Below are 18,703 nucleotides of genomic sequence, written 5' to 3'. Positions count from 1 at the left end.
TACACAGAAGGTGGGCTTTTCCTTTTCCCGCCCTCCCCTTTGATTTCTCATCAGCTCACCCAAGGGAGAACAGAGCGTACCAGGCCCTCAAAGAGTTTTAGGACTTAGCAAATAACACTGGTTAAGCTTCAAATTTGTGCATGGGCTAGAGACAAGCAGAGCTGGGACTCAGAAAGTGACATAACCTCCAAGAACCTCAGTTTGCTCAGCTGTAACACAGGGCTAATAATAAGATAGTTCAGGGGCTCCTAGGTGGCTCAGTAGGTTAAGCATCAGACTTTGCACTGACAGCGAAGAACCTGCTTAGGATTCTCTGTCTCCCTCTCTCTCCGACCCTTCCCCACTCACGTGCTTGCTCTTTCTCTCTCTCTCTCTCAATAAATAAACATTTAAAAAAAGATAATCCAGGTAAAGCACCAAGCACAGTATGCAGCACATAGGACCCACTCACAGTGCCCAGTACACACCCCCCACCCCCCACAGAGCCCAGTACCACACTTCTGACCCCAGGATTACCTCTTCGAATCTCACTTTGGCCCCCTCCAATCCAGGGAAGCCACCACCAAGGTCCAGGATGTGCATCCTGTGGCCCAGCTCAGTGCCCATTTCAAACACAAGCCGGGCGTCTGCGATGGACTGAGTGTAGGCCTGAAGGTCAGGACAGCCAGTGCCAACGTGAAAACTGAGGAGGGAGGAAGAGACTTGGCTTACGTGCAGGGCCCCAGGTGCCACCAGCTCAGCCCCAGCCAGGAGCAACCCTGGACAGGCACATTGGACACTGTGCCCATTCTACAGATGTAGTGACTGAGGGTCTCAAAGGTTAAATGCATTGCCAAGGGTCTTGTGGCAAGTAAGGAGTGGACAAGAGACCAGATCTAAGGTCCACTGGTATTTGGTGTCCCTCCCATCCCTTTGTGCTGCCACTGGGGCTGAGCCTTCTGGGATGAGGACCGGGGCCCTACCGTCAGCCAGGTCTGTATGTACCTGTCAGTGGTGTAGCCTGCCTGTGCTTTAGTTTCCCCATCTATAAAGTGGGGATAAGATCCCACAGGGCTGTGGGATAATGTACCTGAAGCATTTAGCACAGTGCCTGGCATATCCTAAGCACAGGATCAATGAAAACTATACTGTTAGGCCTTTATTATGACTTCTTCCATATCCCTGCAAGAAAAGAGGCACAGCAAAGATGTGGCTGCATAACCTTTGGCCTACAGGCTGGTCTAACTCCTGCAAAGACAGGTCTCTCCGGGAACCTCCAAGGACAAGACCTTGTGGGGACCATGGGGTTGAGTCAGCGGGACACTCCAAACCTTCTTTCCAAAGAGAGGAAAGTCTCCGATGGCAGGACTCTAGGCCTGTGGCCTGAGGACTCTGTGCCTCTGATGGCAGGACTCGATGGCCTCCTTTGGAGGCCCTGAGGGGGCTCTCGTACAGAGTTGATTAATTCCTGGGAAAGGGGCAGCGGGCCCGGCAGGGGTGGTGGGGCCTCCAGGTACTCACCTCACACCCACCACCTCCATGTGGCTCCTCTTGGCATTTTCAAGCAGGTGTCTGCAGGATTTCAGCAACGCCCCAAACTTGAAGCTCAGGCGGCTCGGGGAGTCCTCAGCAGCGATGTGCAGAACCATCCTGAGGAGACAGGCACCTCTGCCGGGTGGACCCCATCTCCCCCTACCCCAGCCACGTCCTCTCCAAGAAAAGGGGTGTAAACTCAGAGCTGCCCGCCCCACAGGTCCCTGACCCCTTCATGTCCCTGCACTGCCGGTCAGCCTCCAGGGCCTGTCAAGTCCATTCTCTGAACGTCCCTGGGCCCATCCCTAGGCCCCTGCCCTGGTCCTGACTTCCTCAGTCCTCTCCAGAAGCTACACCTCTTCAACCAGCCTCCACACCAGCCAGACTTTTCCAACTTTTCTTGCATGAGAGGCACCACTTTTTAAACACAGTCTTATTGAGAACCCCAATATCATGTAAAACAGACAAAACGAAAGCTGCTTTGGGTGAACCACAGTGGTCCAGCCACCTGGCCTCCCCATCATTCTGAGGAGGCCCTCCCTGGAATCCCCAGGGTGTCAAGTGACCACGTGCAAGCCACAGCCCGAGCAGAATGTCCAGCCCTGACCCCTGCCAGAGCCCGTTTGCACCAGGCCCCTGCCCTGTGACCGTGTTGACCAACACGCACTGTTGCCCTCGCCCTGCACACATGGTATGTTCCAGCCACACCAAATTCCTGCTTATGTCTCAAACGCCCCCTGCTGTTTCCGACCTCCTTGAGTTCCTTGCTTCAGCAGTTCACTCTGATGCACTGTCTGTGCGCCCTCCTAGTTCTTTTCACCCCTCAGGCGCACCTCAAATGCCACCTCCTTGGCGCAGCTTTCCTGACCACCCCCTGTTGCTCTCGGCCCGCGACTTTGACCTCCATAATACTGTGGGCTTTTCTCTGCTCGGGCTGTAATGGTTATTCTTGCCTTTGTCCTCGTCAGGCCCTGGCATGCTGGGTCCAGTCCGGGAGTGCCCACCCCAGCCTCCCGTGAGTGTGGCCAGGTCCAGGGCAGGGTCCTCTGCTCCACCTCTACCCCGCCCATGCCCGCTGTCCTCACACTCGGCCCAGCCCCCCACGTGAGCGGTCCTCGGCTTACTTGGCACTGGGGTGGCTCTTTACCACCTTTGCCAGCTCCAGCTCGTTGTCAAAGCTCAGCAGCCGGACCCCATGCTTGGCAGCATACTTGATCTGTGCAATTTGCTTACAGGGGTTGGCGTAGATGATCTTACCGGCGGGGATGCCAATACGCTGGACCAACTCCATCTCTGCCTGTGGGGTCCCAAAGGTGAAGGTGAGGAGGCTCAGGGCCCATCGGGCCCACAGAAGCCAAGAAGCACAAACGAGGGGCAAAGTCATAGCTACGCATGGGGACGTCCATAAGAAGGGGGCCTCATTTTCACACAACAGAGACATGAAAATCGGGACTCACGCTGGTTCACCATTCTCGGACAGGCAAGGCTGCCACAGCCAGCTATGCAGGTAGCACACTGTGCAGTTGAGGGGGGGGAGGTCCCATCCGCAGAGGATACATGGTAGATTTATATATTTGTTACAACTTCCCGGCAGTAAGGCCTCTCATCCTGACAAAATCAGTATATTCATCACAACTGTCTTAAGGGATATATTTCCTAATTCACACAAAGACATGACATGGAGTCATAACGGCCCTGACAGTAGGCATCTGACACATTTTCCTGACAGATTTAACGTTTAAAGATTATCCCTTGATGTGGTGGAAAGTTCACCGAACCAAGTCATCCCACATCCAAAGTCCTGCTGTGCACGTACCACTGTGCCGGGGGACCCTGGCAAGCCCCTGTCTCCAAGGGGCCTCGTCTTCCTCACCTTTACGGAACACTGTTCCACGAGATTGTTGCATTCATGGTGCAGACAGTGATGATGATGAGAGCAGCCATCGTCACTGAGCGCCCACCACAAGCAGGCACCGAATGCGATGTTAGTAAACCTTTTCTGTAAAGGGCCAGTGAGCAAATGGTTTAGGCCGCGTGGGCCATGTAGGTTGTGTGACAACTCCTCAACAGCAAAGCCGCCAGAGAGAATACATAAGTGAATGAGCGTGGATGTGACCCAGTCAAGCATCACAAGATCAGGCAAGTGGCCTGGATGTGGTAACCATCCATGGTTTGCCAACCCTTGCTTTGGATTAACTATCTTATTTACCCCTTAGAATAACCCCATCAGAGGGGCACTGGATCCACTCTATAGAGAAAGAAACTAGTACTCAGAGAGGCTATGCAGCAACAAGGAGGCAGGGCCAGCTTTCAAACTCAAGTCTGACTCTCCATGATTAAGGGAAGGAAGTCAAGAGGAAGCCAGTTCTGAAATGCTATAGCAGGCACAGGGCCATTTTTAGCCACTCTGAGTTTTTGATAAGACTCAAAGGGCACCCGGGTGGCTCAGTCGGCTAAGCGTCTGACTTCAGCTCAGGTCATGATCTCACAGTTCATGGGTTCAAGCCCCGCATTGGGCTCCGTGCTGACAGCTCAGAGCCTGGAGCCTGCTACAGATTCTGTGTCTCCCTCTCTCTCTCTCTGCCCCTCCCCTGCTCATTCTCTGTCTCTCTCTGTCCCTCAAACATAAAAGTTAAAAAAAAAAATTATAATAAGACTCTAATGTCAATATAGCAACTTTTCAGCACGAGGTACTACTGTGACTTATCCCATGTGATGCCAGTAACTGTCCTATGAAGTATTTATTGGCCACATTTTACAGAGGACAAAATCGAGTTCAGAGGACTCCACCTGCCTACAGAAACACAGGTAGTAAGGAGCAAAGTGGGACAGGGCTGGCGTTGCAGCCGTCACAGCTTGCTTTCAAAGACCCTGAGTCTGAGTGGACATGAAAATGTGTTTTTGCTCCCAGCTTCACCACATGAGGTAAGAGAAGAAGCAATGGTAGCAATTTGGGACTTGTGATTTAGCTTCGATTATACTTAAACAGTGTATACTTAGATATATATATATATTTATACTTAAACAGTAACTACTGTTACTCATTGAAGGATCACCATATGCCAGTCATTGCATTAAATATTTTATATACGTGGGACATCTGGGTGGCTCAATCGGTTGAGCATCTGACTTCGGCTCAGGTCATGATCTTGTGGTTCACGAGTTCTAGCCCCGCTTTGGGTTCTATGCTGACAGCTCAGACGCTGGAGGCTGCTTTCAGATTCATTGTCTCCCTCTCTCTCTGTCCCTCCCCTCCTCATGTCCTGTCTCTCTCTCTCTCTCTCAAAAATAAATAAAAACATTAAAAAATACATTTTATATACACTTTCATTTAATCCTCATAGGAATCTTATGAGACAGGAAACAGAGGACAGAGGCTCAGAGAGGTTAAGTGACTTGTCCAAAGTCTCACAGCTTTCGAGTGGCAAAGCAGACCGGACTGCCAGACTTTAGCCTACACCAGCTCCTAGCCACAGTACTGTAACGGAAAATTCAACCCCAATACTGAGTTGACAAGTGTTTGCTGACTATCTATTAACATGCCAGCCTCTGTGACTGGTGCTAAAGAAAACAAGTGGTGAGTAAAATAAAGTCTCTGACCCTGTAAAGCTTTCAGGTTGGGGAAAGTGGCATGGTGAGACCCAGGTGTGAGGAGTGAAGGACAGCTTTTCTGAGGGTCAGAAAATTAAGCTGAGCTCCACAGGAGGTCATATCCAGGGGGAAAAGGAAAGAAAGAATGTTTCTGGTGCAGATGTCCTGAGGCGGAATGTGCTCGGCCTAGTCAAGGAAGAGAGAGCGCTGGGGGGGCCTGGGCAGGGGGAGAGCAGTGGGGGAAGATAAGGCTGCAGGGGGGTGGGCTGATGTGGATTTATATTTAACCCTGCGAGTCACGGGAATCGGGAATCCGTTTGAAGGGTTTCACGAGGGGAAACGGCAGGGTCAGATTTGCATTTTAAATGCAAGGTTTAAATGCGTATCACTCTGGCTACCATATGAACTCAGGGCTCAGGAAGGGCCCAGAGGATTCTGGAGGGACCGGTCACCATTGCCCTGGGTGAGGTAACAGATGGGGGAGTTGTGCTCTGGAGGCAGGGCTGGCAAGCGTGGTGGTGGATTGCAATGTGGGCATGCCTGACTCCACATCCTGCGGGCCGAGGGGCCCTTCTCGAAGGGGGAGATCATGAGCGCCTTTGAACACCCGGGTTCCGGGCACCCTGGGGTATCAAGTCAGCTGCTGGATAGAAGGTCTGGGCTGGAGATCAAAATGCGGGAGGTGGTGGCACATTGATGGTATTTAGGGCCGTGGAAGGAGATGAAATTCCATAAGAGGAAGGAGAGTTTACAAGAGAAAGGGAGCCTGAGACAGAATCCAGAGGAATCTCCCATCTCGAGAGCAGGAAGTCGGCACCTGGGGCCTATGGAGAGGGAAGGAGAAAGAACGCGTCCAGAAGAGGGGGAGCGAGACACAGATTATAACATCACTCCCATCACAGCAAACCTTGCCTCGCAATTCATGTCTATACAGGAGAAGGGTGTCGGGTGTCAGAGGCGCCCCGTGCGAGGTGGGGCAGGTACGGAGCTGTGTCCCCCATCAATTGATTTGCTGCTGAGGGCTTTACAACTGGGAGCATAGGTGACTGTTGAGTGTTTTTAAAAAGAATATGTCACAAATGAGGAATTGCTATTTAGTGGGCATAAAGTTCCAGTCCTGCAAGATGAATTAAGTCCTAGAGATCTGTAGAACCCTGCCTATAGTTAAGAATACTGTATTGTACCCTTGAAGATTGGTTAAGAGGGTAGATCTCACATTAAGTGTTATCATCACAAAAACAAACAAACAGTCACTGTGCTGAATGCTGTTGAGAATCAGGATAATAAGAGGACCTGTGTCCCCGACAAGGTCTAAATGCATCAACATGGACAGATTTCCAACACCTGCTGAGTTTAAAGCTATTGAGACACAGTACCCACCACATAAATATCTTTTATATTTTGTATATTTTCTATGGATCATATTTGTAAGTATTTTTTTAACTACCACATACCCACCAAACTCAAACTCATAATGGTGATTATCTCTGGAGACATAAAGCTGATGGCCTACGTGTGTGTGTAAGTGAATCAACGGGTTATTTGAATAATTCAAAGTGAATGTTGAAAATAAAGTGCTTACTGGATCCTGGAGATCTCTGGGGACGTTGGTAAGAGGAGATTCCTCAGAGTAGTGACAGTGGCAGTGGGGAAGCAGTGGCTCAGATGCAGGTGCTGAAGCAAAGAGCCAGGTGCACGCAGACAGGCGAGTGTAGACAACTCTGTTTGGCCGTCAAGTGGGAGCATGGGACCGGGCAGGGGGGTGGTATGGAGTCCCGGGAAGGCTTTTTAAGATGGGAGGATGCTGATAGAGACTGCAAGAGAAGGCAGGATGGGGGCAGGGGAAGTGACAGAAGGTCCTTGAGAAGGTGGGTGGGTGGACCGTAGCCCCATGCGAGGCGTGGCCTGTGCCCTTGACCTGTCTGTTGCATAACTGTACACCCGGCCCTTGCTCACACCCGGCCCTCCCTCCGTCAACCCTCCGTCAACGTTGGCCAAGGCGTGGAGCTGTCAGGCGTAGCCACTAGTGATGTCCCACCAGAAGAGGGCAGCCTTGGCCTTTCAAGAAAAGCTGTGCATCCCAGAGCCACCTCTCAGTGAATGTACCCTAAGGCTAGTGATCTTCCCGCCTGCGGGGAGGGGCCTTGGCCTCTCCCAGCCCACGCGTTAGCTAAAGCAATGGTCACCAGCTGGGGCCCAGCTCTGCCATCCTCTCCCCAAGGACAATGGAAAGATGCAGTGAGAGAGCCGGAGACCGCCCCCCTGCCACTGGCCCTACACAAGCGGCCACTTGCCAGTGAGTCCCTCACCCTCTGTGCCTCCTTTCCCGTACGTGAAATGCTTCCTCACAGGGCTGTTGTCAGAATCAGGGTAATAATAATTACCTCACAGGGTTGTTGCGATAATAAAATGAGATCACCTACAGAAAACGCTCAGCAAAGTGCCTGGCCCGACAGAAGCACTCAGCAACGGTACATGCTTTTAATGTCCCTGTGGACTTCAGGATCCTTCTGAGCCCTAACACCCCACAACCCTGCTCTTTGTGGAGGCCGGCCCTGAGCCAGAGGGCCAAGCACAGTGTACCACCTCTGGGTTTCCAGATGCACAGGAGGTCCTTGACCCTAGACTGAGAGGCTGGAAAAGGATCCCCTTCCTCCTCTCTGGGAGCAGAGCCCCCAGCGTGCTGCAGGGGGAGGTCCTGGTCCTGCTACCGGCAAGCTGTGTGTGGCTGGCCGATGGTTTCCTCAACTGTAAAATGGCTATCTCTCTCCCCATGCACCTCCCTTCATGTGACACACGCACGAAACTAGGTGTGCAAAGCAAGTGCTAACGCAAAGGGGCTTTGCAGTGACAATAGGGGTGGACTCAGCTATCACTCACTAAGAGCATGAACACTCGTCTTTGATAAAGGTTAACCTTCTCATTCTCACTGTTCCACCATGGTGCACACCTCTTTCCCACCCAGAATCTTCCTACCCCTGTCATCCTGCCCAGGCTAGCTCTCCTTCTTTCTCCTCCAGGGTCCCCTTCTAGAATCCTCCTCACTAACCAAGAGGTTAAAGAGGAAAATGAAAAGCACATGGAAGCCAATGAAAATGATAACACCACAGCCCAAAACCTCTGGGACGCAGCAAAGGCGGTCATAAGAGGGAAGTATATGGCAATCCAGGTCTTCCTAAAGAAGGAAGAAAGGTCTCAGATACACAACCTAACCTTACACCTTAAAGAGCTGGAAAAAGAACAGCAAATAAAACCCAAAACGAACAGAAGACAGGAAATGATAAAGATTAGAGCAGAAATCAATGCTATAGAAATCAAAAACATGGTAGAACAGATCAATGAAACCAGGAGCTGGTTCTTTGAAAGAATTAACAAAATTGATAAACCACTAGCTAGTTTGATCACAATGAACAAGGAAAGGACCCAAATAAATAAAATCAAGAATGAAAGAGGAGAGATCACAACCAATACTGCAGAAATAACAAATAATAAGAGAATATTATGAGCAATTATATGCCAACAGATTGGGCAATCTGGAAGAAATGGACAAATTTCTAGAAACATATAAACTACCCAAACTGAAACAGGAAGAAATAGAAAATTTGAACAGACCCATAACCAGTAAAGAAATAGAATTAGTAATCAAAAATCTCCCAGGGGCGCCTGGGTGGCTCAGTCAGTTGAGCACCCGACTTCGGCTCAGGTCATGATCTCGTGGTTCATGGGTTCAAGCCCTGCGTTGGGCTCTGTGCTGGCAGCTCGGAGCCTGGAGCCTGCTTCGGATTCTGTGTCTCCCCCTCTCTCTGCCCCTCCCCCACTCACACTCTGTCTCTCAAAAATGAACAAATGTTAAAAAAATTTTTTTTTCATAAATTAAAAAAAAAAATCTGCCAAGAAACAAGAGTCCAGGGCTGGACGGCTTTCCAGGGGAATTCTAACAAACATTTAAAGAAGCATTAGCACCTATTCTCTTGAAGCTGTTCATAGAAATGGAAGGAAAACTTCTAAACTCATTCTATGAAGCCAGCATTACCTTGATTCCAAAACCAGACAGAGACCCCACTAAAAAGGAGAACTACAGACCAATTTCCCTGATGAACGTGGATGCAAAAATCCTCAACAAGACATTAGCCAGCCGGATCTAACAATACATTAAAAAAAATTATTCACCACGACCAGGTGGGATTTGTACCTGGGATGCAGGGCTGGTTCAATATCCAGAAATCAATCAATGTGATACATCACATCAATAAAAGAAAGGCTACGAACCAAATGATCCTCTCAATAGATGCAGAGAAAGCATTTGACAAACTAAGGCATCCTTTCTTGATAAAAAACCCTCAAGAAAGTACGGATAAGAAGGATCATACCTCGAGATCATAAAAGCCGTATAACGAAAGACCCATCGCTAATATCATCCTCACTGGGGAAAAACTGAGAGCTTTCCCCCTAAGGTCAGGAACAAGACAGGGATGTCCACTCTCGCCACTGTTATTCAACATAGTATTGGAAGTCTTAGCCTCAGCAATCAGACAACACAAAGAAATAAAAGGCATCCAAATCGGCCGGGAGGAGGTCAAACTTTCACTCTTCTCAGATGACATAACACTCCATATGGAAAACCCAAAAGATTCCACCAAAAAACTGCTAGAACTGATCCATGAATTCCCAGCCATATTGCTGACAAGGGTTTAAACGGAGTTCCCCTAAAAATAATCATTACTAACCATTAAAAAAATAGCAGTAATGGGGCACCTGGGTGGCTCAGTTGGTTAAGCGTCTGACTCTTGATTTCAGCTCCTGCAGTTCATGAGTTCGAGCCCTGCCTCAGGCTCCATGCAGAGCCTGCTTGGGATTCTCCACGCCCCTTCTGCCCTTCTCCCCCTCCCTCAAAATAAATAAATGAACATTTAAAAAAATTTTTAAAATAACAGTAATGACAACATCACAAAGCAACAACGCACCGGGTTTGCTCTCACCTCAGGGCCTTTGCACTTGCTGTCCCCTCTGCCTGGAATGTTCTTCCCCTAGTTCTCCACCTGGCTTGACCCTTTGCTTCCCTCAGGTCTGTATTCAAATGTCAGTGAAGCCTTCCCTGACCAAACTATATAAAAGTATAATCCTCCCTCCCAACATTTCCTACTTCCCTTCCCCACCTCAATTTTCCCCGTAGCATCGACCATCTTATAAAATAATATAGATTTTCATTGTTGAACTTGTTTTTTAGAAAGCAAGTTCCATGAAAGAAGGGCCTTTTTTGTTTTGTTTGTTTCATTCACTCTCTAAATCCCCACCTGAAATAGGACTTGGCCCCATGAGAGTTGCTCAAAAAAGATTTGCTGAATGAATAAATATATCCATAGCTATGCTCTGAAGAAAATTTTATAGCTTAAAGGCTTTTATCAACTAAAAACAGGATGAAAATGATAAGCTAAGCGTCCTCAACTCTGGGACAAGGGAGCCTGGCTTGCTCAACACTGTGTTGCCATCCCTACTTACACACTGACCAGCACATCGTAGTCTCAACGACTAGAGAATGATAGTAAATAAGCAAAATAAATCTAGAGACAGCGAGAGGCGATTAAGACAACAGCATTAATCGAATTAGAAGGGCAGCAAAATGGGCAACACAACAGAATTCTCGAAGGATTAGTTGAGAAAATGTACTGTCACACATTAATAAGACTATAAAACAAACAAATAATGATAAAAGGTGTTTCCGTTTTGTTTCATTTTAATCGAACATTTTATACCATGTATAGCTCTAGGCCAAGAAGCTTGAAAATCTCCATTGAAAAGGTGACCCACCTACCCAGAGACACACAAGGTTCCAATTTAGAACTTCCATGCCTGTTTTGCCCTCCCTCATCCCTTAACCGCCTCCCAAGTGGGTGGCCCTTCCCAGAGGGCAGGGGCCAACTGCAGGCCACCCCTGCTTCCCCGGCGGGGGGTGGGGGGGGGGGGCCACCCGCAGCAGCCCAGCCTTGTGTGTGTTGAGTAGGCAGCGAGGGGCAGTGCGCCAGTGGGGGGCACGGTCTCACCTTGTTGGCACAACTGAAGCCCAGCCCCAGCTCGGCCAGCACCTTCAGCACACCTGGGCTGCTGTTGCACTTGACAGTGTAAAAGGGCCGGACCCGCGGCAGGCACTTCAGAAAGCAGAAGTGCCTCCTCACGACGGCACCCAGGTCGGCCACGAAGAAGGCAGCAACATCACCCTGCACGAGAAGGGTAAATGTGAGGCCCCGCTCAGCCCCCTCCTGCTGCGGGCCGTCTCTATGGTCCTCCCAGGTACCTGTCCCGAGCCTGAGCCCGGCTCCGCCACAGCCACGCTACTCTAAAAGTCTCTGCACAGAAGGCACACTCCTCAGCCTGCGTTCAGGGGTTCTGTGATCTGGCTCCAGCCCCTCCCCTCGCTACAGCTCAAGCTCCAGCTGCACGCTGGAGTGTTTTCCCACCTCCAAGCTCTGGTTCCCACCGTGCCCTTCACGCAGAAGACCCTTTCTCCGAAAAGGCAATCCACCTTCAAGTTTCAGCTCAAACGCCACCTCCCCCAAACCAATAAAGCAATTCTGCCTTTAATGCTCTCACTGCATTTTGCACACGCTTCCAAAGTATCGGAACCGTGTACACATTCATCTGATAAATCCCTGCGGGCCAAAGCTATGGCCTGCAGCCCACTGTCTTCCACATATAGGTGGTCGCTGAAGCCTTGAGCTAATTCCACGGCACTGCAACCCGTGCCTGTGAGCTGGGCAGCAGATTTGCTGAGGGCTGAACATGAATGAGACTGTGGGTGAGACAGCATCACTTAAACCCTCATTGGGACTCAGTTTCCTGTTTATGCGAGACTTTTTTACTGAAGCCCATTTGGCGTCTGACATCATGCTAAGGGACAGAGATGACCAGACAGGGCTTGGGTCTTGAAGAGAACAAAAAACCCTTTAAGAAATTACAAGCCCGTTCAATAAACTCGACTGGAGTTCCCACAGAAGGCAGTGGAAGCCACGGAGAAAGGGACATAAAAAATCCGCCCCGGAGAATAGGAAAAAGTAACACTGGTGAGTAATGAGGAAGGACAGAAACAGAGCGAGAGAGGCCGGCAGAAGGGCATTCCAGGCAGAGGGAAGAGCCCAGGAAAATGGGGCGATAACAGAGCACATGGCATCGCTGGGGAAAATACCAGCAGTGGTTGGGCTCTGATGGAGCATGATAGGTGGTGGGGAAAGCTGGGAGAGGGACTGTGAAGACAGAGAGTTCTGGCTTGGCGCTGCTGGTCGCGGGGAGCCACCAAACAGTTCTGAGTTTGAGCGTGGCCGTGATAAAGTGGGAGCAGGCAGCATGAGGCAGGGAGGAGGTTAGAGGGCCTCTAGAGAGATGAGGCCTGATCTACAAAGCCAGGGCGTCGGAAGACCACAGGTGGTGGTCAGAGCTTGGTGAGGCGCCAACGAGAGGGGTGTGGGTGGGGGAAGCAGGAGTCCCAGGTCTCTGACCCAGAAGGCTGGGTAGGTGGTGGTGGTGGTTCATCGGGGCAGGGCAGGCAGGAAGGGCAAAGTTTGGGGACAAGGACAAGGAAATGGGGATACGATGAGCCCGTCTCCGGCCAACAGCAAGGACTGAACACCAAATAAGTGAGGGAAGATGAAGGCCTGAGAAGTCCTTTCGGAGAAGGCAGCTGGGCCTGCACAGGGAACAGGGGACCCACCCCCGCTCCCAGCGGCTCACCGTGGTGGCCTGTGAGGCCCCCAGAGTGAGCTCCTCCAACAGGTCTCGGGTGCTGAAGCCCTCCTCCACCATCACAAAGTCCGTTTCGCTCAAGTAGCCAGCCATGCCGAGAAGGAGGAGCCGATGGGCTGGATGGAGCCGCCGCCCCGCCGCCGCCTCAGAAAGTATGCAACACACTGCAGGGAGGGGAGGTGTAGAGTGAGGGAGCTGCTGGAGGGGGTTGCCCTCCGCTGCCCTCTCTGACCTCCCCCAAGCCAGAGCTCTCAGTCCTGTCACACCCGCCGCCAGCACAAGCCCGGGGAGCTTGAGTTCACTGGGAAGTGTGGGGACGATCAGGAACCCTGTATTGCGACAAGGCATTACATGCCTAGGTGTCATTCACTGCCTCTCCGAGCCTCAGTTTCCCAAACTGTAAAATGAATGTATTATTTTGGAGGTCCTTTCCAGTGATGAAACTCGGGTTTTAGCAAAAAGGGAAAGAACGAGAGGGTACAGGAAAGCCAAGAAGCTCCAGTGGGGAAGCTTTCAGGGGACCCTCAGTCTTGGCCACGCCCAACTAAGAGAGTGGCCCCACCAAGGAGTCTCAGCCCGAGAGCAAGAGCTTAGGTTCGAGTCTGCCCTCTGCTGCGTGACATTGGGTACTCCCTAGCCTCAGTTTCAACGTTTGTAAATGGAGGGCCAGGCTGGTCCTGACGTGCTAGGGTTCTAAGGGTGCATGGGGCCACATGGTGGGTGGGGGTCGCAGGCTCCCGGGAGGGAGCCGAAGGCTGAGGTTCTGTCCTGGTGAGCCCTCCCGAGTGCAGGGCCGAGGACCCGCCCCCCCCCACACCGCCTTACCAAGCCCGGTCCTCCTTCGCGGGGGGGCCAGAGCCAGGCGCGCTGCTAGGGGGGGTCGCCGGTGACCTCGAAACTTGTGCAACACCCCGAGGAGGAGTGGCAGTTGCGGAGCCGAGGCCCCTGCTGAAAGGAGGCAAGGGGGCCGGGGACAGGTCAGCACTGGAGCCGAGGGCGCCCGCTCCCGGAGGCTCCCCGAGCCACTCCCCGCACTCGCCTTAAAACGCATTTACACGGCTTCGGCCCATAGGTCTCCCCAGCGAGTGAATCGGTTCCTCGGCGCCTCCGCTCGCCCTCTCCCCCCCCACCCCGCTCGGGCAGCACGGCCTGCGCCCCGCCCGCCCAGCAGCCACCGACCCCACGCCCCTCCTTCAGCCTGCCGTCCGCTTATATAAGCCCCGCCCGGGCCCCGCCCCTGGGCCCAGGCCCCGCCCCTCTCGGCCCCCTCTGTAGCCCTGGCAACCGGGTGCCGCCATCCCATTGGTCGATTCCGACAAAAAGCATTGCTCTCTGCCACCCTGCGCAAACCTGTGTAAGCTTCAGCCCTCCCAGCGGAGCTGGCTTCGCTGCTCCCCACACTGGGAAATGGGAACTGCAGGGCCGCCGCCTCAGAATCCCCAGCGCCTACGCGGTGGGACGCTTAGATCCTGGATCTTGGATGTTAGCGAGGGGCAGGAAGCCAGGAGGTTTCCTATTTGCTCCGGGAAATCTTTTCTGTGACGACCTCCACTCTCCTCTCCTCTCGTGATCTGCTCACTCAACCCTCAACGCCCAGGTCAAATGTCATCTCCTTGTCATCTCCTTTTCTAATAAAATCCTCTTTATTTAATTGACCTCTTCCAGCATCTTCTCTGATTCCTCCAACTCAAAACCCAGCTAACATGTCTTCAGAGAGCCTCCTTGTGACCTTCCCAGCTCAGGGCAATCCCTCCCTTCATCCCACCCTCTGAATGGGGCAAATGCCTACTCACCTCTCAAATGAAATGTCTCCTCCAGGAAGCATTCTCTGAATTCCCCAACTCAAAACATTTCTTCTCTTCTATACCTGACAAACTCCTGTTCACCTATCAAAGTACACTCACTATAATGTCACCTTCCCTGTTGAGCCTCCCATGACCTTCCTAGCCTGCAGGGACAATGGAACTCACAGCAGTTATATCTGTGTGTCCCCCTCACTCATTTGGCTCTTGTCACCCAGAGCATGAGATTCCTGTTGTTTTACACTTCCTGTTTGGTTACACTTCTCAGCTGTTTTGTGAGCTCCCAAGGGCAGGAATTGAGTGCCTGACTTCTCAGAGTGCCCAGTGACCGTATAAACAAGGGTGCTGAAGAAGATTCAGTATCAGTGTTACTCAAAAGCGAATTCAAAAGTTCATATGAGGAGCACCTGGCTGGCTCAGTCGGTAGAGCACGTGACTCTTAATCTCAGGGTCATGAGTTCAAGCCTTATGTTGGGCATGGAGCCTACTTAAAAAAAAAAAAAAAAAAGAGGAGAAGAAGAAGTTAAAAGTTTATCTGAAGCAGTGATTGTATAAGAACAGCCACGACAATCTTGGAGGAAAAAAAAAAAGAGGACTTCCTCTACCAGGTATCAAAATATGTTCTAAAGCTGTGGACTTTAAAACATCATGGTGCTCTGCAGGAAGAGACAGCGGTAGAACAGTCTTCTGCGTATTGGATAATTTGATACATAATGAGGGCAGCATTTCAAATCAGTGCGGCCAAAGGGCTTTTGTTCTAATGTATGTGTTTGTCCTGCCTCAGTATCTCCCTAGGGCATTCTGCACAACCTAATCAGAAAGTGCTTAGCGCACATATGGTGTAGACCATGGAGTATGGAAAAGCCGTTTTCTGCTCCCTGCTCAGCCTGGCTGCATGACTCCTTGGTTGGGTCATCCTGCTTAGACCAAGTTACTTGTGCCTAGTTTGATTACCCCACTGTGAACTGAGAGGGTTCAGACTGAATGAATTCTCTAGGTCCTTCTGCCTGGAACCTCCTTGCTTTCTATACATAAGAACAGTCTTTCAGGGGCAGCCAGCTTTACAGGATGGGTCATTTGCAGGTCCATGCTTTGAGAGATTTGTAGTCATTTGCACCATAGTATGAATCAGTGACATCTATTTTGAATTGAACATCTACTGATGGGGAGGGGGTAGACCAGCATAGCCATGGCAGAAACCTCGAAGGGAGACCTCAAGAAAAGATGACAGTAAGAGAAGAGGAGGGGCGCTCAAACAAATTTGGCTGTACTTTTTTTTTTTTTTTTTTTTTTAGTTGTTCTTTGAGAACAGCTGTCTGTACCTGGATACTATGGTCTAAGTCCACCTCACTAGCTCTTTTCATCACCTGGTACATAGTAAGCACATAATGGGCACATTCAATATTCTTGCTGAATGAATCAATAAAGGTAAGAAGAAACAAGCTAGAATCCACTCTGTTCATTTGTAATCTGTCAAGGGTTAGTAGTCACAGCAGAAAAATCTATAACCTGGACAGGATACAGACACACTGTGGATTTATCTTTTTCCCTACTGGATATGGGATGTCACTGAATCTCCCTGACAACCTTACGTCATAGGGGCTATAATTGTTCCCATTTTACAGATGAGGAATCTGAAACTCAGAGAAATTCGGTAACCTGCCCAGGGTTACAGAGCAAGTGAAGGTGGAGCCTGTATTAAACCTATCTATCCATCCTGATTCAAACTTTATGCTTACCTGCCAACCAGTGCCTGAGCATTTTGGCCCCAGCTCAACAAAAGTCACCCAGTCATCCTGCTGGCATCCAACCCAAAGGCTGGTGGCTCCTCTCCTGCCAGGCTCTCCTACCACTCTTATCTGCGCACAGCCCTCAAAGACATGTTGTTGAAGCAGAACAAAGAGCCTCTGATCTCTGGCCAGGATCATGTCAGTCTGTTTCAATCCATTCTTCCTAAACCAATCATAATTCTAGTCACAAACACCACAATAATAAAAATGCCTTAACGTGTGCATAGAACTGGAGAGTTTACAAAACACTTTCTGGTTCATCATTTCATTCTGGCTTCCCAATCCTTCGTGGGATTGGATGTCAGGTAAATTTAGGTTTGGCTGAAGAAAATAAAAAGCCACAACCCACAAAGCCGTAAACAAACACAGGTTTATTCTACCATGTCCACAATATAACACTGGAGGTGGGCAGCCCAAGTCTGGTGTGGCATCCCCACAAAGTCATCAGGAACCAAGGCTCCTCCCCTCTTTCAACTCTGACATCCTCAGCTCCTTCCTGGCTTCTAGCCTCATGGCCCAAAATGGCTGCTGGAGCATTCCCAGGACTAACATTTAACCAATATGACCAGACAAGTTGTTCATGCCCGGTATCCTCTCTGATTAGTGCCCATCTCCATACTGATTGTTAACTACATTAAACACCAGCGCTGTATATCGTAGGCATCAGGAAGGCTCACTTCAGGCAGCCGTCACCAAATCGCACATTTGTTAATTTCCTAGGGCTCCTGTACCAAAGTACCAAAACCTAGGTGGCTTCAAACAACAGATATTTATTGTCTCACAGGTCTGGAGGTAACGAGCCCCACATCAGGGTGTGAGCTGTGCCATGCTCCTCTGATGGCTCTAGGGGAGAGTCTTCTCCTGCTCACAAGGCTGTCTTCTCACTGTGTGCCTTCACACCATCTCCCCTGTGTATGTATCTGATTCTGTGTCCAAACTTCCCCTTTGAATAAGGGCTCCGGTTGTATTGGACCCACCCAAATGACCTTTTAACCTGATGAACTATGTAAAGACTCTATCTTCAAATAAGATCACATTCTGTGGTGCTGGGGCTTAGAACTTTAACACAATTGGGGGGGGGGGGTAAGGGTGGAGATACAATCTGACCCATCCCACCACCCCAACACTTCCTTTCACATCATTGGCTAAAACATAGATACTCAGGGCCACATAGCTGCAAGGAAGGGATGGGGGAGGCATAGTCGTTAGTTGGGACACATTGTTGCTTCTTCCCACCCCAATAAAGTCAAAATACGGTAAAACTTTGGATTGCGAGTAACTTGTTCTACAAGTGTTCCTCAAGACGAGCAAACATTTCTAATAAACTTTAACTTGATAAACAAGCGATGTCTTGCAATATGAGTTGTACATGATGCTGAACGTCCCCTGACGTTCAATGGGACGTTCAATGAACCAATGATTCTTCTCTCTCTCTTTCTCTCTCTCTCTCTCTCTCTGTCTCTCTCAGGGGCTGTGGGTTATTGTCTCCCGTGTTCGGATGTTCGGTCTCAGGCCATGGTGTTTGGCAGAAATCAGTGACTTTTCAGAACATTGGAAGGTGCCCGCGACTGGCACTAATGTATTTTTTGTCACTTCAAAGCACCGATGGACAGTCCTTTGCTTTTCCATACAAGAGTAAGCTTAGGAATGCTCTGCTTCATTCTAGGTCAGGCTGCCTGGCGTTATAGACCCTCTCCTCTGCTGCCTTATTGTCAGTTACATTAAATACAGTCGATGACAAGAGATTATTAATACCGTACCGTAGTCAGCATCCATGTGAGCGTATACAATGGCCCCCATGCAGAAGAAGGGTGAAAAGAAAGGCGGTGAGAAGAAGAAGATTACGGTGGAAGTGAAGAGGGAAATCACCGAGAAGTAGGAGTGAGGTATGCGAGGGGCCGAAATTGCAAGATTTCATTAGACGGCTACGTTGGCCATCGGCACAATATTAAAGAAGAAAGAAGAAATGAGGGGGCTGGACGCAGCAAAAGAAGTCACGAGAACATCAAAGCAACGACCACGTGTTCTGGTTTGAATACACAAGGAGCAACTAGCAGGCGATAGTGTGACTAAGAACTTTATCTGCGAGAAGGCAAAAGCCTTGTACGCCGACTTTGTAAGCAAACCACCACGTACGTCAACAGAAAAGGAAGAAGGCTTCAAGGCAAGCAGGGGGTGGTCTGATAACTTTAAGAGGAAAAGTGGCATCCACAGTGTCGTGAGGCAGGGAGAGGCTACGAGTTCTGACGCTGAGGCAGCTGAGGTGCTTGCAAC

The 18,703-nt window shown here is 50.3% G+C and overlaps 1 protein-coding gene across 6 annotated transcripts in view; it reads right to left on the bottom strand.

The window, feature by feature from the left end:
• The window catches only part of AZIN2 (antizyme inhibitor 2), a 34,051-nt gene extending 20,266 nt beyond the window's left edge, over positions 1-13,785 (bottom strand). For 5 of the 6 annotated variants that reach the window (XM_040468383.1, XM_040468374.1, XM_040468393.1 and 2 more), the window contains exons 1-6: positions 13,663-13,785; positions 12,826-13,001; positions 11,145-11,318; positions 2,637-2,809; positions 1,501-1,629; positions 517-682 (exon numbers count right to left, since the gene is read on the bottom strand). In XM_040468383.1, the coding sequence (XP_040324317.1) occupies positions 517-682; positions 1,501-1,629; positions 2,637-2,809; positions 11,145-11,318; positions 12,826-12,930 (747 nt within the window). In that variant the 5' untranslated portion in view covers positions 12,931-13,001; positions 13,663-13,785. Of the gene's footprint in view, positions 1-516; positions 683-1,500; positions 1,630-2,636; positions 2,810-6,685; positions 6,918-11,144; positions 11,319-12,825; positions 13,002-13,662 lie in introns of those variants that run through there. The other variant, XM_040468400.1, reaches the window with a different exon arrangement.
• Between the last annotated feature and the right edge of the window lie 4,918 nt (positions 13,786-18,703).

This window comes from Herpailurus yagouaroundi, unplaced genomic scaffold (genome assembly GCF_014898765.1).
Source record: "Herpailurus yagouaroundi ecotype Mexico unplaced genomic scaffold, PumYag 77, whole genome shotgun sequence".
In the NCBI taxonomy this organism is placed as follows: domain Eukaryota; kingdom Metazoa; phylum Chordata; class Mammalia; order Carnivora; family Felidae; genus Herpailurus; species Herpailurus yagouaroundi.
Note: the sequence above shows the minus strand (reverse complement) of the source record. Positions and strands in the feature narration are given on the sequence as shown.